Source organism: Penicillium daleae (genome assembly GCF_028827525.1).
Source record: "Penicillium daleae strain IBT 16125 chromosome Unknown utg000002l_segment0_segment0, whole genome shotgun sequence".
Lineage (NCBI taxonomy): Eukaryota > Fungi > Ascomycota > Eurotiomycetes > Eurotiales > Aspergillaceae > Penicillium > Penicillium daleae.
Window position 1 is genome coordinate 7682524 of NW_026623150.1, and position 22288 is coordinate 7704811.

The 22288-nt window shown below is 53.5% G+C and overlaps 10 protein-coding genes across 10 annotated transcripts; 6 read left to right on the top strand and 4 right to left on the bottom strand.

The window, feature by feature from the left end:
* Window positions 1-1132: 1132 nt before the first annotated feature.
* N7458_003631 (deoxyhypusine synthase) lies at window positions 1133-2306 on the bottom strand (the record flags this gene model as incomplete). The annotated part of the gene is made up of 2 exons (XM_056907014.1): window positions 1133-2026; window positions 2097-2306. 2 exons carry the CDS (start codon window positions 2304-2306, stop codon window positions 1133-1135), a joined length of 1104 nt encoding a protein of 367 aa, XP_056771121.1.
* Window positions 2307-3485: 1179 nt separating this feature from the next.
* On the top strand, window positions 3486-9483 carry N7458_003632 (MYB DNA-binding domain protein; the record flags this gene model as incomplete). Its single annotated transcript, XM_056907015.1, has 4 exons — window positions 3486-4757; window positions 4820-5521; window positions 5551-7416; window positions 7480-9483. The coding sequence occupies 4 exons, from the start codon at window positions 3486-3488 to the stop codon at window positions 9481-9483; spliced, it is 5844 nt and encodes a 1947-aa protein (XP_056771122.1).
* A 446-nt stretch (window positions 9484-9929) lies between these two features.
* On the bottom strand, window positions 9930-11784 carry N7458_003633 (cation diffusion facilitator family transporter; the record flags this gene model as incomplete). Its single annotated transcript, XM_056907016.1, has 4 exons — window positions 9930-10330; window positions 10397-11241; window positions 11307-11357; window positions 11540-11784. 4 exons carry the CDS (start codon window positions 11782-11784, stop codon window positions 9930-9932), a joined length of 1542 nt encoding a protein of 513 aa, XP_056771123.1.
* A 493-nt stretch (window positions 11785-12277) lies between these two features.
* N7458_003634 (uncharacterized protein) lies at window positions 12278-12907 on the top strand (the record flags this gene model as incomplete). The annotated part of the gene is made up of 1 exon (XM_056907017.1): window positions 12278-12907. One exon carries the CDS (start codon window positions 12278-12280, stop codon window positions 12905-12907), a length of 630 nt encoding a protein of 209 aa, XP_056771124.1.
* Window positions 12908-13676: 769 nt separating this feature from the next.
* N7458_003635 (MFS general substrate transporter) lies at window positions 13677-13964 on the top strand (the record flags this gene model as incomplete). Its single annotated transcript, XM_056907018.1, has 1 exon — window positions 13677-13964. The coding sequence occupies one exon, from the start codon at window positions 13677-13679 to the stop codon at window positions 13962-13964; it is 288 nt and encodes a 95-aa protein (XP_056771125.1).
* A 165-nt stretch (window positions 13965-14129) lies between these two features.
* N7458_003636 (uncharacterized protein) lies at window positions 14130-14657 on the top strand (the record flags this gene model as incomplete). Its single annotated transcript, XM_056907019.1, has 1 exon — window positions 14130-14657. The coding sequence occupies one exon, from the start codon at window positions 14130-14132 to the stop codon at window positions 14655-14657; it is 528 nt and encodes a 175-aa protein (XP_056771126.1).
* Window positions 14658-15305: 648 nt separating this feature from the next.
* On the bottom strand, window positions 15306-15737 carry N7458_003637 (uncharacterized protein; the record flags this gene model as incomplete). The annotated part of the gene is made up of 1 exon (XM_056907020.1): window positions 15306-15737. One exon carries the CDS (start codon window positions 15735-15737, stop codon window positions 15306-15308), a length of 432 nt encoding a protein of 143 aa, XP_056771127.1.
* A 110-nt stretch (window positions 15738-15847) lies between these two features.
* Window positions 15848-17608, top strand: N7458_003638 (cytochrome P450; the record flags this gene model as incomplete). The annotated part of the gene is made up of 4 exons (XM_056907021.1): window positions 15848-16066; window positions 16133-16766; window positions 16851-17173; window positions 17234-17608. 4 exons carry the CDS (start codon window positions 15848-15850, stop codon window positions 17606-17608), a joined length of 1551 nt encoding a protein of 516 aa, XP_056771128.1.
* Window positions 17609-18066: 458 nt separating this feature from the next.
* On the top strand, window positions 18067-20428 carry N7458_003639 (putative C6 transcription factor; the record flags this gene model as incomplete). The annotated part of the gene is made up of 4 exons (XM_056907022.1): window positions 18067-18191; window positions 18247-18369; window positions 18429-19167; window positions 19238-20428. 4 exons carry the CDS (start codon window positions 18067-18069, stop codon window positions 20426-20428), a joined length of 2178 nt encoding a protein of 725 aa, XP_056771129.1.
* A 99-nt stretch (window positions 20429-20527) lies between these two features.
* On the bottom strand, window positions 20528-21422 carry N7458_003640 (DUF1445 domain protein; the record flags this gene model as incomplete). Its single annotated transcript, XM_056907023.1, has 2 exons — window positions 20528-20671; window positions 20730-21422. The coding sequence occupies 2 exons, from the start codon at window positions 21420-21422 to the stop codon at window positions 20528-20530; spliced, it is 837 nt and encodes a 278-aa protein (XP_056771130.1).
* Between the last annotated feature and the right edge of the window lie 866 nt (window positions 21423-22288).

Genomic DNA, 22288 nt, shown 5'->3' on the forward strand with positions numbered 1-22288 from the left:
GGGTGCCTCGTGGCCTGGTCGTAGGCACTATACTCATGTATAGAGTAGAGCGTGCTGGACTACAATCGGGCATCGACTACTTGGTCGAAAATCAATTGAGCATCCTGCTCGGCACTTCTGTCAATGATCATCTATACACTTTACAGCACGATTCAAAATCGCGGTGAGCCTCTTCTCCTCCTTTCTCCTCCGGAGATCGGCCGTGGATCCGAAAGGGACCCACTTGGGCCTCAGGGCAGCCAACCGAGTCCCAACCTTAAAACTGGTCTCTGAATGAAATCTCTTGTCCTGGAGAACATGATCCAGGTGGCAACAGAGTCGATTGTTGGGTCCGGCTATGCATTATTCTCATTCTCTTTTCGAATTCTTCTGCTTCTTATGATGATTCTTGCACAGTGGGCACATCTCCACCTTCTCTTCGCTTCGCCGTCGCCACCTCCGATCGGATGCTGACTACCGTATGTACTTCCCCCTTTCCAAGTGGCCCCAAAGTCGCCACTCTTCCAGGTTCTCCTGCTTATGCAAGCAGTCAAGTCCCACTCCACTGGGAGGTCTGGAATTGGCTGATTCGACTGTCCACCCACTTCCGAATCGCTTGAAATCGGCCAGAGTGCCACCGGACCCGACCGGTCTCGGGGCCCCAGTGCCAAGTGGGCCCTGCCAACTGGTCGGCACTGACTACCGGCCACGCGGGCAGCAATCCGCCTTGCTGCGGGCACCAGCCGCTCGGGTCACCCTTGCACTGGAGAAATCGGTTGGGGAGAAAGACATCAGGCCTCTCTGCCCGCCTGCTAGCCATCCTGCCAGCGAGATCAGTTCGATTAATTGACCCACCGACAGTGCGGCGGCAGGTGCCCGTTGTATCTGCATCTGACAGGGCACATGGACACCACGCAGGACTGGGTACTCATCTCCCCACGGGCTGCGATTCATCAGATTTCAAGCCTGACTGGTCCAAGCGCGTGGGCATCACCCTGCAGTTCATGATTGGCGGCTGTGGCGGGTGACACGGGACCCTGCATGCGCGCGGCAGCCTCGAGAGACGAATCACGGATTCATGCATGAGAGGCTTCCCTCTTCCTCCCCAAAGGTCCAGCATGATGAATACCCCCGGCCCTCTTCCAAAAATTTCTTAGTTCTGTGAGGGGGTCTGCGAGGGGGTCTCCGCTCTCGCAAAGGAAGCAGCGACAATGAGGGGGAAGGCCACCGTCGCTTCGGCATAGACCTTGACGGCTCTGGCATCGGCTTTGATTTTGCCCCAGCTGACGGCCTCATCGGGTCGAGCGCCGGCATCACTGCCATCGAACTCTTGCGCCGTATTCACGTAGACGGCATGCTCAGCCCCGTTGCGCATCAAACAGGCATTGGCAATATGGTGCTTCACCACTCCGCCACCCAGAATGATCATTCCAGCGCGGGCGGCCCGTACGGCCATGGTGTTGATGCGGCGGACATCGTCCACAATGTCCACCCGTAGCCGTTGTGGGGAGGACTTGAAGGTATGGAAGTAGAGCATATCCCCCAGAGAGCCATCCGTCAAGGCGGGGCAGAAGACCGGGATGTTGTTACGGGCCGCCCAGTAGAGCACCGAATCCTCATTATTGATCTCCCGACCGAGTCGCTCGGTGATGCGGCTGGGGGTCCAGTGCAGCTCGTCCTCCTCATCGCCCGTCTCCCGAGCCTTACGCTTGGCAGCCTCTTGTTCCTCGAGCATCCGGTCCAGGATGGGGACCACCCAGTCCTCAAAGGCACAGTAGTTATTGTTGGGGACCAGCAGATTACCAATCCGGTTCAAGCCCTTGGCCCGCAGACCGGCTCCCGGGGTGCTAAACGAGCCCATATATGTCGGTGCCAGGCATTTAATCAAGTCCTCCTCTACACCACCTGCCGTCGTCACTATGGCCGAGACATGCTTGTGCTTAACGAGGTACCGAAGCGTGTCCCGGAGGCCGGAGGAAATGAGGTTGGAGGTGTAGCCGAGGAAGACGGTGGTCTTTTCGCCGGTTTCAGGATGACGGAAGGCTCGCTAATAGGGAAAATGAAAGATTAGCTTTTGATTTTCGCTTTCGAGGTCTGGTTGAAAGGGAGCATCGCACCATCTCGTTGATGATCCGAGCGGCCTCGGCAACCGCACTGCCTTGGAAGCCCATATGAGTCATGTTCTCGACCATCTCAGCAACTGTGATATCCCGGCCATGAAACTGATCAAAGTCCACGCCACGCACTTCCTGTGCTCCTTCAGGGACGGGACCCGAGGCGACAAGGACCGAGTCGGTCGCCGAGGTGGGGGGCACGGAGCTGCTCATCGTGCTGTGTGAGAGGGGGAGAGGGGAAAGAGGGAAATAGATGGTTGAAGTAGGGCTGAGAATATATGTTTCTCAGATCGTTGCAATTGAACCGAGGTTTATCGAGTGGTCGAGGGATGTATATGTGTAGCGGGGTGAGGATCTAATTGAAGATTCGACACCTGTTTTTACTTTTTCGTTTTTTTTCCCTTTTTTTTTTGGCGGGGAAGGCCCGTCATCGCCAGGCACCGATGTGGACACCTCAGGCATCCAATGCATCGAGCATTCGATTGTTGGCCAGCCACTTCTCATGCCTGGCCTCTTCGACATTTAGACAAGTCAGCCAGATTTTGATATCTGACCTGTATGCGGTCTTTCATGCATATGTAGATATGGATACCGCCCCCTGAATGGCTGCATTACCAATTTTGGAGCCTTGTTTCATCTGTTGCAGATCCTCGGAGTTCTCACGAGCCTGCCAAGCCCTTCAGGAGAAGTGGTCTAGCGTCTCGATTGCTCCCTACATAGTGAGTAATGGTAATCAGATATCCCGGTTAGTAGTACTCGGGGTGCTAGCAGTTGACACCATGTCCATAGCTAGCAGGCTATCGACCCTTCAACCCCTCCGGCATGCACCTGATCTGTGTATCCTTCAAGAGTACTATACTGTACTACTGTACTTCGTACTCCTGCGGATGGAGTCGTCTAGATCCCCGTGCAGGCGTCGTGCACGGACCCCTGACCCTTTTCCACATTCGATCTTTCGATTCTTCAATGCTTCGGTGGCTTCAAATCCTGTCCTGTCACATGTTCGCATTGCCCTGGACAGACATCCAACTGTATTTGATTACAGTACCTTTTCGCCGCATAATTGAACCCATCCCTATCTTCTTCCATCCCAGAAAAAAGAAAGTCCACCTTGAAAATCCCCTGCCCGATCGGGCCATCTTCACGTGGCCCGTGCTGTAGATCACGTGTGCCCCCGTTCCACTGGTTCGGAGGCTGCAAGTTAGAAAGTTGAAGATACCTTCAAAAGCCAGACACACACTCAGACATCCGCCATCGTCATTTCCCACAGCAAGATACCCGACATCTCCCTCCACCCGGGCCCTTTTCAGTGAATCTCGTCATCTTCATCCCCTTCTCGCAACTGATCACACCTCTTCAGTCTCCCGGGTCATCACAGAGCATGACCTGGTAATGTCGTCTCGATTTCCCCCTTCGTCCGGGTTTAACTCCCGCGATCGTTCCCCTCAACGATTCGGGGACCGTCGGCAACCTGTCGGTTCTCGCGGCCTCGACGACGGGAGTCCTTCATTTGGCAGAGAACCTCCGCGTGGCCCACGGGCACTCGTCGACTCCCCAGGTCGGGGTGGCTCCTTTGGAGCCAGTGACCGGTTTGGTGGAGGTGGAGGCGGTGGCCGTGGACGAGGTTATGGCCGTGGCGGCGACTTTCGAGATCGAGATCGAGATCGAGACCGAGACCGAGACCGTGACCGAGACCCAAGAGATCGCGAGCGCGACTTTCGAGACACGCGTGATGGACCACCATTCCGGCGCGATGCCGATCGCGACTACGGTGGTCGCCGGGACCGTGAGTTCGATCCACGACCTGATCGCATAGGTTTTGGTCGAGGTCGTTCCCGGTCACCTACACGCGATTTTCGCGATTCAAGAGATCCTCCGGGCCGCGATTTCGATTTGGTGCGCATGAGACGCAACTCTCGGGATAGTATCCTGTCTGCATCGTCTGGAGGACCCGATGGCCCCCCTTCAAGTGGTGGTCATCCGCATGGTGGTGGCTCGATGCGGGGCCGTGGCCGTGGTGACTGGGAAGGAGGTCGCGGACGTGGTCGTGAGCCGTTCCGCCGTCGAAGTCGATCTCGTGATGGTCGCCTTGGCTGGCCGGGTCGTGGACGACCCTCTATCTTGGATCGTGATCGCGAGCGAGATCTGCTGGATCGTGATCGTCCCGTTGATCGCGACCGCGACCGCGACCGCATGCTTGACCGAGATCGAGATCGGGATCCTGTACGGGACCGAGATCGTGACCGTGATATGGACCGGCGTGATCGATTTGAGCGAAGAGACGAGTGGGAAGCTCGTCGGCCAGATCGTGAAGATCGTGACCGTCCCCCAGAGCCTTGGAAACGCGATCGTCCTCCAAGCCGAACCGATAATAGAGGCTCAATTGCCTCGACTGTCGCCTCAACGTCTCATGTCGCTCCCGGTCCAGGTTCGACGGTACCAGATCGATTGTCTGAGCACGACCCCACCGAACAAACGCAACGAAAAGCATCTATCATCTCTGGACCTCCGACAGGAGAGCTCCGACGTGATAGTGATCGACCCGAGCCAGCCCCAGTCCGATTCGAACCTCCCAAGGATGTAGGACTCCTTGGTCAGCAATCTCCTCCACCATCAGCTCCCCAAGTTCCCGCGTTTGGCTCTGTCTCTGCACCTATCCCCGCGGTACCTCCCACGAAAGCACCTTCTGTGGAAGCAGCTCGGACGACAAATGAGCCCTCCCCCAGGCCGAAAAGGAACGACAGCCCTTTCAACCACCCACCGGCCCGAAAGCTGAGCGAAGCCTGTCATTGCAACCACTCGACTCTCGTGTTCATCCATTCGATGGCAATCACCGCCAGGAAGAGGCGGCCCGCGCCGCAAGAGCGTCTACTCACCTGTCTGACCGTTCCCCGCCGACGGCCCCTGCTGCAATGGCCAAACGAGATTCGATATCCGGGGTTGGTGAACCATACGCACCTGGAAAGTCCAGTGTTGTTACCACTTCTCCAACCTTCGCTCGACTTCCCCCGCCCGCTCCTCGAGCGCAATCTAGAGATCCCTCGATCTCTCCTCGGATGCAACCATCGAGCATTCCGACCGGCCCACGAGCCTACCAGAGACGGCCGAGTTCATCACCGCGTGGTGGTGGTAACAAGGGGGTCAAGTCATGGGGCCGTTCTAGTTTTGGGCGCGCTCCGTCTGTATCAACTGCTCCGCCAAAGAAAGAGCCCGATGAGCATGAGGGGAAAATACCAGCTGATGATAAACTGCATCACGGCGCTTCGCCTGAAACCACGTTCGTGCCAGAAGAGCCCAAGATCATCAAAGATGCTGTACGTGATGCAGTGAAGACAACTCCCCCACGCTCCGGTTCCCTTGAGCTTCCCATCAGAACCTCTCCACCACCTGTCTCATTTGCGGATGCCAGGCCCACCAGGGAAAAAGAAGTAGACAAAAAGAATCCCCACGGCTCCAGAATATTGGACGGTTCAATGATGACCACGAACTACAAGAAGACAAAGAGCAGGAGCCGGATGTGGAGATGGAAGTTGAAGAAGAAGAAGAGGAGGAAGAGGAGGAAGAGAAAGTCGTTTTCACCAAGGAATATCTGGAAGAGCGAAAGCAGATATTTGAAAAGGACATGCAGTCTCTTCGGTCCGAATTACCTCCTTCACCCTTGGAAGATCCGACCATCGTCTCTCTCTTGCTGCGAATTCAGATGCTTGGCAAAATTGCCAATGAAGAGAAACTCGCCCAGCCCGCTGCCCCTATTCCATCCGTCGAAGACGAAGAAGAACCGTCAACTGCCGCGGCCAACGAGAAGGTGGTTTCCTTTGCCCCGACGGTCCTCGATCGCAAGTCAGAGTCTGTACCCCTCACGGTTGTTCCTCAGATTGCCGCGCGCGATGAAATCACCGTCGAGCGCCTGCCATTTTTGCATTCGGGGCCTCCCACCCCCATTTCTGATATGGAAGTATGCCACGAGAACAATTCAACTCAGGATAGCCTCAAGGATATGATTCAAGGTGAGCTTTCCAGGCGACAAAAGGAGGTTGCAAAGAAGAATGCCGCTCTTCGGGAGGAGTACATGGCTTATTACAAGCGTTGGCGCTTGGCTGTTTGGGAGATGGATCGCTTGAAAGAAAAGAAACCCATGACGCCTGGTCCTGCTTCCCCTCCAGCACCGCCAGTTCCTACTCCTCCAGCGGCTGCCCCCGAAGGCCGGGAAGGCCGACGGTACAAAGGAAACAGCGAACTCGATTTCCTGAACGCATTGAAAGCATCCGAAATCTCGGCTCAGGAGGAGCTTGAACGCCGACGAACGAAAATGGCGACTGCTCGACCCGACCTGGTCCGCGAGGCAGTGATCCCGGATATGCTGGAACCTCTAGAGGTGAAAGCCGGCATCTACAAGGATGTCAACAACACCATCGACCCTAACCACGCGATGGAAGTGTTTGGTTTCCTGCCACCACCCAATGACTTTACTCCAGAGGAGCATCAGTTGTTCACAGATGCTTTCATGGCGTACCCAAAGAAATGGGGCAAGATCGCACAATCCCTGCCTGGCCGTGATTTCAAGCAGTGCATTGTTCACTATTACCTTACCAAGGAAGAGATCAAGTACAAGGCCAAGCTGAACAAACGCTGGAGTCGGCGCGGCAGAGGAAAAGCCCGGTCTTCTCGACCCAAGTCCAATGCTTTGATTGCCGATCTGGGTGTTGTCAAGCCTGACTTTGACGGTGAAGAAGAGCAGCCTCCTCCTGTCACCGACACTGGACGCCCACGGCGTGCGGCAGCCCCCACCTTTGGTGATTCGAATGAAGCCGAAGGCGCCGCCACCACTGGTCGCCGAGGCCAAGCCGCTAAAGACGGTGAACCCACGGAGAAGCCAGCTGCTCGGCGTGGTGGACGTGCTGGCGGTGCTCGTACTCAACGGCGTGGTGCGAAAACCAACCAACAGGATTCCAAAGCCCCGACCCCGGCTCCTCAGGGCAATCCTCCTCTTGCTGCAGCCCCCAAGGTGGAGTTGGGCGTGGACGGAATGGTCGAGGCCATTTTGCCACAGGAGAAAGAAGCTGTGGAGAAAGAGGCTCCACCACCCTCCTCTCGTCCCAGAGGTGGTCGTGGAAGAGCGAAGGAGGGGATGTATGTCTTTGAATCCACAGAAGTTGAGCCAGTCATGACGACACCCAAAGCCTCGGAGGGTGGGTATGGGTCTCTGCAACCGACGAGCTACTGGTCTGTTCCTGAGCAACGCGATTTCCCGCGCTTGCTAGCACACTTTGGCCGTGACTTTGAGGGTATCTCAAATTTCATGAAGACCAAGACGACGGTGATGGTAAGAATTGCAACGATGAATGTTTAATTTGGTTATTCACATGGCTAACACAAACCTCTGCAGGTGAAAAATTACTACCAGCGGCGTCTTGACTCGGGACAGAAGGATTTCGAAGAGACTGTGTTGATGGCGGAGGAAAAGAAAGCTCGTGGTGAACCAACCGGTCCTCTTCCAGTCCCCAGCGTTGCTCCGAAGCGCCGTTATGAAGCAACCCCATCAGCCATTGTTCCACGCCCGCTCGCACCCCTTGGCGAGCTGATGCCCGAGGCGGAAGATGGACGATTCCCTCCCAAAGGCAAACCCATTGCAATGTCACCCCAACCAATGTCATTGCACGGCCGGATTATGCCCGAAAATGAACGGACTGCCAATCGATACGCACCACTCGCGCAGGCTTCCACTGGCGCAGCTGTACCCTCCGTTGCTGCTACTCTTGGTGATGATGGTTCCCGAGCAATGCGAACACAGGCTTCGTCCTCTCGGATTCCAGGTCCCCGCCTCGGATTCTTCACCGATGACCGGCGCGATTCCGCAATCTTGCCAGCCACCAGTCAGCGTGCGCAAGAAATGCAGATGCCCTCGCGTCATACTGCGGCGGCGGGCATGCCTCAAGAGCTGTCCCGAATGGATCCTTTGTCTTCGCAGGCTTACATACCAGGGCAGCCACCTCCATCTCTTATACCACCTTCTCATTCACGCCATCCCAGTCTTACGCAAGCCCCTGGCTCGCCATCGCAACTGTCACGACCGGAGCTTGACATATCCTCCGTTCATCGCGATCCTTTCGCCCAAAGGGCCTATTACTCGCTACAGGGACAACCGGGCGGACTGTCTCACTCTCCTCGTCCAGGTCTGTCACCAGTCAAAGATACTCTGCGTCCCAGCGCCACACCGGTACCCGAGTCAACCTCCCGTCAAGTCCCTGCTAAGCGCTCGAACATTATGAGCATTCTCAATGATGAGCCCGAAGAGCCTCAGCCACGGAAGCGTTTCGCCAGTGAAGTCCCTCCTGGTCCCGGTTCTGGCGCTGTATCCGCCTCAAGGTCTGTCTACCAACCTGGAGACCCAGCTCGTCTCGAGGAACCAGGAATGCCTGGGTCTGGACAGAAGCCTTCTAGCTATAGTCAGCCAAGCCCATACCAGACGCCATCTCGTGGATATCCAGAATACGGCAATTATGGGCCCCCTCAGGTTGGCTCAGGGACTGCTGCAAATAATGACTGGATGGCGCGCTTCGACCCCAGAGCGCAACAAGCAGGTCCACCAACGCAAGCTCAGCCGCCGCCATCATCCCAAAGTGGTCGTCCGGTATCGTCACTGTCTGCCCAAGGCTCCTATGGACATTATGCATCCGCGCAATCTCAACATGCTGGCCCACTAAATGCCATGCCTGTTCCGTCTCCGGCACCTACCCCGCCACCGGCTGCTTCTCAGCGATCTGCTTATCCTAGCGTCTTCTCACAGCCTGGTGTCCCATCTGGTGCCCGTGAAATGGTCTCACAGCCATCGGCGTACCGACCGGCATCGCCACCTCCACGAGCCAGCAGTGCTGTCTATGGCTCTCGTCCGGAGCCACCCACACCATCTCAGTCCTCGACCAGTCTATTCGGCATGGCGTCTCGCCAACCTGGCTCGCAACTTTCGTACTCCCCCGCTGCACCGTCTACCCCTGCTGCTCAGCAACACAGTCAAAGCTACCATCAACACGTCCAGACTATGGTCAATGGTTCCCACCAGCCACATCGCTCAAACGCTGTCGGACTGGCCGGTGGTCCTTCGCAATATGGACAGAACACTCCTCCACCGCAGGCCCAGGGTCGGTCGATGCCATCATTGGCAAGCCTCGGGCGGTCTTACACCCCTCCATCAGCCATGCATCATGGCGGCATGGGCTACGCCCAACCACCGCCGTCATCGTCGGGTGGGATCCCATCATTGCATCAACGACCTCCGGGCCCTGGTGAGCCAGGTGTTCACACGTCTGGTCATCACCGGGTCTACAGTCAAGGCTCGGTTCAAGGGGGTATACCGGGTCCATTGCATCCGCAATCGCAGCCGCCTCGCTAATTCTCTAATGCTGGACGAGCTGGTCTCTGATGGCTATGAACAGTACATTGGTTTCCGCATGGACAGAATCAGCTGTACATATGGAGGGGTACAGCCCTCTCCTAATCTTTGTTTTATTTTCCTTTCTTCCATGCACTCGGCGTGGGTACGTGTTTGTTCGATATGTATAATTAGATGAATGACTTGATGTATGCCATGTTCGAATATCTTGCTTTGAATTTCTGTGAATCTACCGTAATCATGTATTATGTGATTTCAACAATTGCCGTCTAAATGACTCGTATATATCATACCCCGGGTTGCAGGATAACGTGGTCGCACTAAATTTAGCGTGGTCAGAAGGCTTTTAACATCCTGTGTCTGACTACGTTAGGCCTCGAAAGCGCATCATGGTCATCAACTTTAGTGTGACCACGTTCTACTGTATGCCCATCTTCCCTCCGCCTCTATCGATCTAATTGATTCATATGGCTGGGGAGATTCCATGGATCGTAGTCCAAGTGTACAAAAGCCCGATCGACGGTCGGCACGCTCTCCAGAATGTACTGCAGACTCTCACCAACATCGTGACTGTCGCGTAAACTGGTTCGCTCGTCCACGACCAGATCAACCTCGACATTCAGCTTATCACCCGCGTAGTAGGCCTTGAGATCTTGAATTTTCTGGATCACTCGGGAGAAGCGCATCGTCATATACAGTAGAATACTGTGGTCGGTAGCGGAGGCCGCCGCACCTGTGAGTCGCCGAATGTACTCACCTGCCGTCCGACCCCAGTTCCACATGATGTAGATAGAGAGGAGGAGACCACCAAGAGGATCGAGGAACCAGAGACGAGCGAAAGAACCGACTAAAAGAGTTAGCGTAAATTCAGAATTGATATTTTCTGGAATGGACAGGGGTCAAGGATGCATACTTAGCGGGAAAATGATGCTGAAGGTGTTGAAAACAACATCAGTCATGGCATCTTGAGCGAGGACCTGGACACTGGGGCTCGGGATGAGACGACACCAGATCCAGCACAGCAATTTGATCACCACTGTTCCTGCCATCAAGGCAATAGAAGGAACCGATAATTCAACGAGAGTTTGGTCATCTCCGGTCAGTCTGTTGATGGACGACAGTCCGACTTGGAAAAACGCTGTAACCATAATCACGGAGAAGACTAGCACACTCAGAGGCTCGAGGCGGCGGCGACTGATTGGATATCGTCGACGATCTTGACGGCGGATCAAACTAGTGGTCACCCAGATGATCACCGTGCTGAGGAAATCAAGAACGCCATCGACGAGACCTGCTAACACGGACATGGAACTGGTCAGGACCATGATGGCCACCTTGGAGACTAGCAGGATCACGTTTGCAACAAAGTTGATACGGATAGCAATGTTCACCAAGCGCTCTTCCGCTTCCGGAGACAAGCCTTGATTGGTATCTAGATCGGGCATGGTATGGTGGGGACAATGCTCCTCTTCCGGCTCCTGTGTGGGTGGGAGCAACGGGGCCGTCTCGTCGGGGATACGATAGAGATTATGTGGCGTGCGTTTAATTCTGGCAGCTTTGGAATTTGCCTGGGCTGTTATATTGGCCATGTCATCCGCACCGGTGGATGAAGGATGGCCATTGCTTGTATGTGCCTCCAAGTGGTGGTGGCAGTCCGAATAGTCTTCGATCAGATTATGCGGAAGAGACGAGTCTAGGAGGCGATCGATGTAGAGATATTGTGAAATTAACTGGTTGTTCCGTTCATAATACTTTCGACTTTGAGTATATTAGTCGTATGATGAAAACTGAGAATTGCAAGAAAGTAAGAAAACAAAACATACATTGGCTTGCGCAGGCCCTTGAGAGAATCCGGAGGTCGATAGTAACGCTGCCTATATGGAAGAGAGCAGTGATTAGAGTTCCACGGGTCTATTGAAAGGTATAGATGTCGAGATCCACGAGGAGGAACCGAGATGATTGCATATGATCCGATGCGATGCATTTACTTGCATGTGATATGATGTTCATAGAATCTGGATTACCAGAGAAATGATATCATCGCCATGGTACGTACCATTCATATCGGGCATTACTATGCCCGATTAACTGCGATCCGCGCCGAAGAAAGGTTGGTGGCTCGGCTGTATTCTGCTCAAGGTCTTGCAAGGCCGAGCTGGAGAGTCGACTGGGCAACAAAGACAGAATGCGCTGGCCGCGAGTAGACAGGATCTCACGCTCGCGATCCAGACTGGGTCGCCGGGGCATTAACCGCGGCGACTCGAGAGGTGAGGACAGTGGAAGAAAGGATTGGGAGGACATGATGCCGGTTTCCAATGCCTTCTCCAATTCCCGCACCCAATTCAATCTTTGAAAGGAATCGTGACGAAGATGAACCACGAGAAACCGGACCGAGACTCGCGTGGCTGATGAGACGCGCGGGGAGAGAAGGAAGCTTGATGCCTGAAAACTCGGGCATAAAGACACCTCAGGCATTAAATTAGATAGTCTTAAAGGAAGATTGACGTTTCTATTAACAACACCGCATAGAGAATAGTAAAAAGTCGCACATATGAAGGTTTGCCTGTTTTCAAAGTGCGAGAAATGCTACGTCTCTGAGTTGGACATAGTATAAGCATATCCCCTATTGCTGGTATCATACCCCCTTGTATGGAGAGCGGGGTCAACAGTCTCGCCCCACGCTAGAGAATAATATCTAAGAGATGGACGACTACTCCTCTGATCTCGGAGCTGCCCAGAGGCCTCACTTAGTAGTGTCCAATCCCATTATCCAGCCCCTCAAAGTGCCTTTGTGATGGGCGCCGAAAGGGACCTCACGGTTGGGAGTGCTGCCGGCAACGACCATCTTTCACGCCCGGAAATTGCCTTCATCTCTGGGCCCATTAACAGTGGACCGAATGAGATCTATTTTCATACACATTACGTTTCTCGCATTCAACAAGCTATTGAGAATGGTCACGACTTTGTCATTGGGCCTATTCCGAGCGGAGTTGATGCCGACGCCCTGTACTATCTCCTCGGCTATCCAGTCGCCCCGAGTCGTATCACCATCTTCGTAACTCTTGCAGAGGAGCAGATTTTTGGACCACGGTTCCGAACCCTCTCAGTCAATGTGCAGGTGGTTGAGGGCCAGATGACTCAAGAACGCGACGCGGCTATGACCCAAGCCAGCACCTATGACATCCTACGAGTGCGAACCACAGAGGAGGCCCGGGCATTTTACGGTGGCATGGCTCGCCCGGGATACGTGACAAATACGGAGCGCAATTGGCGAAGACGGAGAGGTATCGTGGGGGACGTTTTAATCAGTGCGGAAGAGATCAATCGTGCCATGGGGTATCCGGCGTCGGAGGTCCTATCTCCGCCAGAGGTGAAGAAGGGGGTCATGGGACAGTTGAGGGAAGCATTGAAACGTCACCGGTAGATGAGATGTAGGATCCAGAAACAGAACTGACGTGACAGTCGATCTTGCGCATATGAGAGTATTCCAGGTGTATATGTCCAGTGCTGATGGCCAGTCATGTCTGATGATCTCGTTGGGTGCCTGTATTTCATATCGTTTTCGGCCACCTGTGAACAACTACCACGACGGAGGAACCGCAGATCAAGGCAATCAAAAAATCAGGATGAAATGTCGACCTTAAGTCAGCCCAATCAATCTCGAGAAGGGCATTGGAATAGGAAACTATGGTGGACAAAAATGTTGCCTGTCAAGCAGCGTCGTGGTGTACGATCACTCGGGAATATACCCAGGGGCATAGTTGTGTCAAGATAATCTAAGCAGTATGCCTAGAGCTTGTTACGTTGCATGCAGCAGAGTAGTACTGGTCGATCATCGCCAAGATGAAGAAACAGGTCAGTCGAAGGACGCGAACGAAAAATGCTCACCTCTCTCATGCGTGTCCTTGAAAGCATTACGTAGGGGTTCTGCCCAGTTCCCCGTGCAGAAATCCATGTGATGGGCTATGGAGTGGTATGTTAGATGTAATACTGACCCGTGCCTCCTGAACCTGATTTGAAATGACAAGTTTCTTGCTCATTGATTTTGATGTTTTTCTAGTCTCACTTTTCGGATAGGCCTCTTTCGTTTACTTCATTGTCCACAAGTTCGTTTTTAAAGGTCTCTTTCCAATTGTTCTCCACTTCTCCAAAGTGTCAGGGCATTTCTCGCTACTTCATCTGCGTGGAGTACGATGGCCCCAGCCTGTGGGAACATCCTCTCGACATGTCGCGAGAAGGCGTTCCCTTTGAATGGGAAGCCGGATGTTAGCCCAAGTTGGTTTCTAGCTGGTTCTTACGCTGAAGATGTAGATGAGCTCGATCATGATAGCAGCCCCTTCTCAACTGTCGAGAAGGTGCGATCAGATAGAAAACGTGAGCTGACCGAGGACGACTGCTATGATAAACTCGGATTCAGCTTTGCCTGGTATAAGCGCTGGATGATTCTCACCGTCATCTTCACCGTGCGAGTGTCTCTATGAACTTTAATAGCAGCGTGTATCCCAACGCAGTCACGCCACTATCGGAGCACTTCCACATCAGTAAACAAACAGCAACCGTGGGCTAGATGATATTCCTGGTGTCCCCATGCTTTTGGCTGTGAGCTCTGGGCTCCTTGGAGTGAAGAATTTGGCAGCTGGCCCATCATGCAGCTGACTCTGTTTCTTGTTAATATCTGGCAAATCCCATGTGCCCTCACCCCGAACTTTGGTACCATTGTGGTCTGTCGAGCACTCGGTGGTCTCAGCTCTGCGGGTGGTTCAATAACGCTCGGAATGACTGCAGATATAAAGGAGCCCGATGATCAGGGGTTCGCAGTCGCTTACGTGGTTCTGTCTTCCGCCGGTGGAACCACGATCGGGCCTATCTTTGGTGGCATGATTCAGCAGTGGCTTTCATGGCGATGGAATGTTTGGATTCAACTTATCTTCAGCGTCGTGACTCAGATCGCCCACTTCTTCCGCGTCTCGGAGACCCGCGCGACTGTCCTGATTGACCGCGAGGCTAAGCGACGCCAAAAGACAGGCGAAGATCCAAATATTTCTGGCCCGAATGAAATCAAGAAGCCACGCTTGAGCACCAAAGAAGTGCTTTCTGTCTGGTGCCGGCCATTTGAGATGTTTCTTCGCAAGCCGATCGTTCTGTGCCTCTCTCTCTCCTGTCCGGGGTCTTAGATGCACTGATCTTTACCTGCATTGAATCTTTCAACTTGGGTTTCAAACAGTGGGACTTCAACGCCTTGGAGATTGGTCTCTGCTTTATTTCCGTGGTTGCAGGCTACTTGGTTGCGTATGCAGTCTTTCTTCCTGACATTCTTACTTCTCCTGTTCATTGCACGTCAATTGGCCTCTTTGGGTTCACATGAACCTCGATGGGGCTAGCGTATCCTACGGGATCTTCTGGCTGGGATTTCTGCGATATATGCCACGCGCATGTATAGCAATATTAGCGGCCAGTTCCACCTCGGGCGTCGTTTGCGTGAGATGTAGTCGAGATGGTCTGAAGTGCATAGTGCCCCACGCTTTTCCGTGGCTATGATAACTACTTTGATGATTTTGCTGCTCTCCTCGGGGTCCTAGGGTGACATTCGTAGCTCGGTACCTCCAGCGCAACGTAGACAACCTCGTGGATATCGCTCAACAAAAGATGCCCGTACAGATATATTTTGCTAAACTCGGATGCCATGAGCCTAACGGAGAACATGAGATTAGTTTTAGTTATTTCCAACATTTACATTACAAGTTCGCTAGATGGACATACTGGGAATTTGCCAAACAAATGAAGCTATTTGGACGACGTTTTCGAGATGCCTTCGCTGTCCTTCACAACATTAATTGACGCGGCCCCACCCAATTCGGAAGTTCGGGGGTGCTTCCCCGCGTTTGGAAGGTTGAACGTCTCTGGCGGAACGAGTCTTCCGCACTGCCCGAGTCCTTCTTCATCTTTCCCACGGCGTCCGGTGTGGGCCTACATGGACAGCATTCAGGATGGCCAGACAGTTGCAAACGACCCCTGCGGGTGCCGTGGGCCGTGGGCCGAGAGATGTTGAGAGATGCTGCCTTCGCCACATTGCTGGACGGGGCGGGACTGACATTCCGTCCCTCCGCAGTGGAGCCCGTCGACCTGCGGGCAGACCAGCAACGCGAGGCCGTTTGGATGTGCGCCTCGCTCTGACTGGTCCTCGGGAGACGCTGCGAGTCCCAGCGACAGGCCACTGCTCGCCAGTCCCGAGCCGGCGATAGCCAGACGTGCATCGCGGGATGACGCCGCCCCAGTCGGTGCTGGTCTTAAAAGAAGCTCCCTGCCCCTCATCTGCAGCAACGACCTCGAACTGTGCTTTCTGCGTGGATACTTCTGGCCCGTCATGACCGTTCAAACACTTGCCATCGCCGTGGTGACGGTGGTATACTTCATCATTCGCTACTTGAACCGCACCGATGTTCCGAAGATCAAGGGCCTGCCGGAAATCCCTGGCGTGCCGCTGTTTGGCAACCTGCTACAACTAGGAGTGCAACACGCGCAGGTGACGGCCAAATGGGCCAAGAAATACGGCCCGGTCTTCCAGGTGCGAATGGGCAACAAGGTCGGTACATCACAAGTCGAGAACGAGTGCATGGGAATGGGGGATCATGAACTAACACGCTGCTAGCGCATCGTGTTTGCCAATAGCTTCGACTCGGTCCGCCAGCTGTGGATCAAGGACCAGTCCGCCCTCATCTCCCGCCCAACCTTCCACACTTTCCACAGCGTGGTATCCAGCTCGCAAGGGTTCACCATCGGTACTTCCCCCTGGGACGAGTCCTGCAAGCGTCGCCGTAAGGCGGCGGCGACTGCTCTGAACCGTCCGGCAACTCAGTCCTACATGCCCATTATCGATCTCGAATGCAACTCCAGTATCAGGGAACTGTATCGGGACAGCAAGAATGGCACCGTCGATATCAACCCGACCGCGTACTTCCAGCGGTTCGCGCTCAACACCAGTCTGACGCTCAACTATGGTTTCCGCATCGAGGGGAACGTGGATGACCAGCTCTTGAAGGAAATTGTGGACGTTGAGCGTGGCGTGTCCAACTTCCGTAGTACGTCGAACAACTGGCAAGACTACATTCCCTTGTTGCGCATCTTCCCCAAGATGAACACCGAGGCCGAGGAGTTCCGCGTGCGACGCGACAAATATTTGACCTATCTCTTGGACATTTTGAAGGACCGCATTGCTAAGGGCACTGACAAGCCGTGCATTACCGGTAATATTATCAAGGACCCCGAAGCGAAGCTAAATGATGGTAAGTCGGAACAGTACATTCTCGGAGTCATTTCCAGCTCCTTCCCATATTTTGGAATATTGGAAACTAAGACATGGTGATTAGCTGAGGTGAAATCCATCTGCCTGACCATGGTTTCTGCGGGCCTGGACACCGTGCCCGGTAATTTGATCATGGGCATTGCTTACTTGGCCTCGGAGGATGGCCAGCGAATTCAAAAGAAGGCGTACGACGAGATCATGACAGTCTATCCCAACGGCGATGCCTGGGAGAAATGCCTGGTTGAGGAGAAGGTTCCTTATGTCACAGCTTTGGTCAAGGAAACCCTGCGATTCTGGACTGTCATTCCGATTTGCTTGCCCCGTGAAAGCACCAAAGATATTGAATGGAATGGAAGCACCATTCCAGCTGGGACCACCTTCTTTATGGTAAGTTGAAGCTGCTGTGTTTAATACCGGGAAGACTTCCCCGTTCTAATCCTTCGTCAGAATGCCTGGGCCGCAGACTACGACGCGGACCACTTCGACCAGCCGGAGAAGTTTATCCCCGAGCGTTACTTGGAGCTCGGAGAGGCATCTGGCACTCCCCACTATGGATATGGTGCCGGGTCTCGTATGTGCGCTGGCTCGCACTTGGCGAACCGGGAACTCTACACGGCGTTCTTGCGTCTCATCACTGCATTCAAGATGCACCCCGCCAAGGTGGCTGGAGATCGCCCGATCCTCGATGCGATTGACTGCAACGCGATTCCCACGGCCCTGACGACGGAACCTAAGCCGTTCAAGGTCGGCTTCACGGCTCGGGATCCCAAGAAGCTGGAGCAGTGGATCGCTGAGAGCGACGAGCGGACGAAGGATCTGTAATCCTGGATCTGCTTTAACGACTGAGTGCATTTGTTTTTTCTTACACGACCTGCATTGTGGAAAAATATCGAGTCTTCACTTTCTGTATATAACCTTTGGAGGATGGAGAGAGACCGTTTCGTAGTAGCATTCTTGTAAAAAGCTACGGCGCAGTTTCAGGCTTATCAAGTCAATGAAGGATACCTTTGCTGCTTCTCTTTTCCCGTTCTTGATTCATCTCCTGCGTCATGACAAGGGCCTCGTACGTTAATGTGCAATGCAAATTTTTGTCTAAATCCATCAACCTCGGGGCTTGTATTTGATGGAATCTCTGGGGAGAGCGCCACTCGCCTGCCAAGTCTGGGGCTCGCGGAATCCCCCGCACTTTGGACTCTTCTTCCATCTCCCTCGAAAGACACACGAACTCCTTCCTCCCCCCTGTCCCTGCAACCCTTCAACCCCCGTTGATTTTTACCGAGATGGATCTTCCGCAAACATCGGTACCCCACAGCTGGGAACAAGAGCCCTCGGTAGATGAGCCGCAGGAAGAGCCTGTTGAGGAGCGTCCACGAAAGAAACGTCGCAAGTACATTGCTCGAGCTTGGTATGTTTGCCCTCGCCAAGATCAAAATTATATTGAGCTAAAACCTTGAGAAAAGCAATGAATGCAAGCGTCGCAAAATCAAATGTAATGGTCAAGCGCCGTGCCATCGATGTGGTCGGCAGCACATCGAATGTGTCTACGTGGAGAATCCTCGACCCGACAGCCACGGTGAAAATGAGTATGAAAACATAAGGACCATGTGTTACGGTCGGAGATCGATGATCTGATTTTATACAGGGATTTTGAACGACTCTTCGATCAATTGAAATCGATGCAGGATCAAATTAGCTCTCTATCAGCAACGGTGCGATCAATGGCAAACGGCGAAAGCCCACCCGTTGGCGGGACCCGTTCGAGTGTGGTCGGGCCAGCGACAGGGTCGTATGGACTTTTGCCAACTCAACGCCCTTTGCGACGCGTCTCGACTGCGAGAGAGGCCCCTTTTCAAGGTCCGACTACCTCGGGATTCAGCTTCGATCTTGCCAAGTCTAGCTTGCTCCAGCGAGGCATTGTGGAGCGAAATGACCCCGGCGAAGAAGCGGAAGGCGATTTGACTCAGGAACCCTCGCCTTTGGCCTCGCCGTCTGCTCCGAATCGAGACTCGGAGCTTCGTCATGCAGTGGACCCTCTCTGGGCGCTGCCGAAGAATGAAGCTCTGCGACTATGTCAAGTCTATGAAGAGGAAATGGGAATTATGTACCCTGTGCTGGAAGTCTCGGAGCTTCTGGAACAGGTGCATCTTCTCTATGGCTTGATGGATCGCACACTTGAGTCGGACATTCAAACTAATGGAAAGAACGCCTTGGATCGGGAAGACGTCTATATTCTTCGATTGGTCTTTGCGTGTGCATTGACAGCTGAAGCTAGCGGCCGCAGTGAGCAGGCTATTGCCTTGTTTGACAGCGTGCGAGAGGTTCAGGACAACTGTGTGTGGGGACCACCAGAGATTAAATCCATCATATTTTTGACCCTCGTGGTACGTCAACATGCGTTTTGTCGCGAGAATAATATCGAAGCGTCGACCAAATATACTGATTACGCGATAGTCCATTTTCTATTTCCAAATGGACGAAGAGACGCTTGCATGGCGGACCATTGGAATTGTGGAGCGCATGTGCCTAGAGAAAGGCCTCCACCGACGAGAAACACTCAATCAACCTGGGATTGTGGCTGCAGGTAAAGATCGAGTCTTGCGATTGTTCTGGTCGATTTACATCCTCGATATGCGCTGGAGCTTCGGCACCGGCATGCCATTCGCACTGGAGGACACGGATATTGACCCGTGGCTCCCAGAACCCGAAGAAAAGACGCCATATCTTCGCGTGATGATTCGGTATAGTCGGATTGCTGCGAAGGTCTGGAAGTTTATCTCGGCCTTTAACAATACGAACGAAATTAAAAAGGAGGAAATGAACTATCTAGATTGGCAAGTCCTGCGCTGGGCTCACACGATTCCCGACTCCTTGCGATTGGTCCACCCCAGTACACCCGAGTCCAATGCTGCAACCGAAGGTCCTCGCAGTCTTCGCAGACTGAGAGCATTGCTCTATCTCCGGGCTAATCAACTGCGCATGCTCATCTATCGTCCAGTCCTGCACACAGCTGGCCACATCGTCCGATACCCCAGCGAATCAGAGACGGTTGTTGAAATCGCCAAAGATACTATCCGATTTATTACGCGACTGAATGAAACCTCCGATATCTACCAGCTGCAGCAGGTGGCATTCAATTGGTTCTTGGTATCTGCTTTGGCTGTCTTGTTCCTTGCGGTTGCTCAAGCACCGTCTCAATTCAGCGGGACGTGCAAGGAGGAATTCTACTGGGCCTTGGAACTCGTGAAGGGATTTTCTACACAGTCCTACATCTCCCGGCGCCTATGGAAGTCAATCCGGAGCCTGCGTAGACTCGGGCCTCAGCTGGGACTGGTGGGTGCGCAGAAGCTCCGACGAAGTAATCCAGTCGTTGCCGAGCCTGGACCTCCTGGACCACCTCCGATGCAAGAGTCACCCATTCCGGCTGCCGGCTCCAGTACACAAAGCCAGACTCCATTGGACGGAGCGCAGATGACGCAGGAACTGATGGAGTGGTTCGAAGCCGTGGGTAATCTTGAGGACCAGATCATGGGTGTCGGCCCTGGGCCCATGCCAGATGATGCCCCGTGGCAGCAGATGCCGAATGGCGCATTTATGTTTGATTATGGGGAAGAGTTGTCTAGCGTGATGAAAGATTGTTTTTGAAAGGGGCCATGGTTGTTTCGTGTTTGGTCGTATATAGAATGAAAAGCTAGACTGGGCTGTCCCCTCGGAGTCGTCATCTCCTCTTTCATCATACTTGCACTAGATGATTCCGGGTCGTAACTTATCGAGATCATTCGACGTCCAGTCCGTCACGAGCATATGTCCAGGCTCATGAGCGAATACCAGCCCCTTTATTCGGTCGCCGGCCGCCTCTACAGCCATCTGCGGTGTCACACCACAGGCCTAGGGGCAAATGTTAGAGAAGAAGTCAGAAGACCAAAAAGGAACTGATAGAACTTACCCAGAATACCGGCACTTCACCCTCCTCGAAGACCTGTGGCTCCCCAAAATCTGGGTTGTTGATCTCCGTGATGCCCAGTTGCTTTGCTCCCTCCCACCCCCAAGCGACCGGTTCGCCGTGGGTCGACAAATACGTTCGCGTCACCTCTCTCACTCGATCAATTTGCTCGGGTCGATAGGGACGCATGGACACGATGCAGTGACCACCGGTAAAAATACCCGCCGGCAGCAGCGGTATGTTGGAGCGATACATTGCGACAATGGTGCCGGTTTGTTGGTGGCGTGGTTGTAGACCAGCTGTGGTCAAGGCATCTTCAAAGGAGAATGAACATCCAATCAGGAAAGCAACGTGACCGGAGGTCCATACATCAAGAAGATCTCGTCGACTCTCAAGATATTCTCCATTCTGGTAGATGCGATATTGGGGGAAATCGGTGCGAATGTCAAAGTCTGGGAATTGGATGCATCCGGCCGGTTGAACGGCATGTGCATCTCCGGGAGTAGTTGTCTTCCCTACCAGTGGACAGGAGACTGGATTGCGAAGGCAGAGGTCATGGAAGTCTGCTGCATGTTGAGCTGGTAAGATTAATAGATTGGCTTGTAAATAGCCTGGAGCCACACCGGCCGTGTTGGTCAGTCGATTCTGGCGACATGCCAGGCGGGCTTCATGCGATGGAAGATGGATGCTGCCCATGATATTGATAGAGGATGCCCCGGAGAATATAGTGAAAGGAGAGAACTCTGAACGGATGAATGGAGTTAATGACAAACAGTGTGAGGCTGAATAATGTACTGGTCAGAGGGATCAGCGATTGAATTGGGGTGCTTTATTCATGGGAACTATGGAAGACGGGTCTTGGTATAGACCCAACAGCATATTTCATTGCCGATCGGCCTCGATTATGGCTGTAAAGTACTTTCTCAAACACCAAAAACTCGGAGGTAAAACTCGGTACCTACAATCTTGGAGCAACAGCAACGATTGGGGTAAGACTATTCAACGAGAATGGAATATCTCACTGTCTCCGTACTCCGTTCTGGTTCTTCGTCTGCTTATCTTCGGGATCCGCTTACCGACGAGTCTGGGGAAATTTCCTCGTACAAGCGATTCTTCGTGATGCGGCCGGTCATATTGCATAGAGAGCCATCGGAGCGCTCTTCGATTCGTCCGTTGTATCGATTAGGTAAGTGTAGAGGGCCAGAATGCACATGTCAACACCCACCGGGGACTACTACCGCACCGGTAACCCCTGCAAGTTGCCAGTGGCAAAAGCCTGCCGATCCGCTGCATTGGTTCCTAGCGTCTCGCATTTCAACTGGATGAGAGCCATCATTATCGTTTCCACTAGTCATTGACTTTCTGGGCATCGCTATCGTCGGGCCGATGGTTCCCCATCGGCTCAGCCAATCCGACCAATGCGCCCGACGAGTATCATGCGGAGAATGGAGAAGACATACGGGGAGAGTTTCATGATGCTTCGTTGATAGGAAAGGATCCGCTCCCCCGCTTAACTTACTTATCTCGCATGGCATGGGCCTAGGGGCATGATAACCGATCCT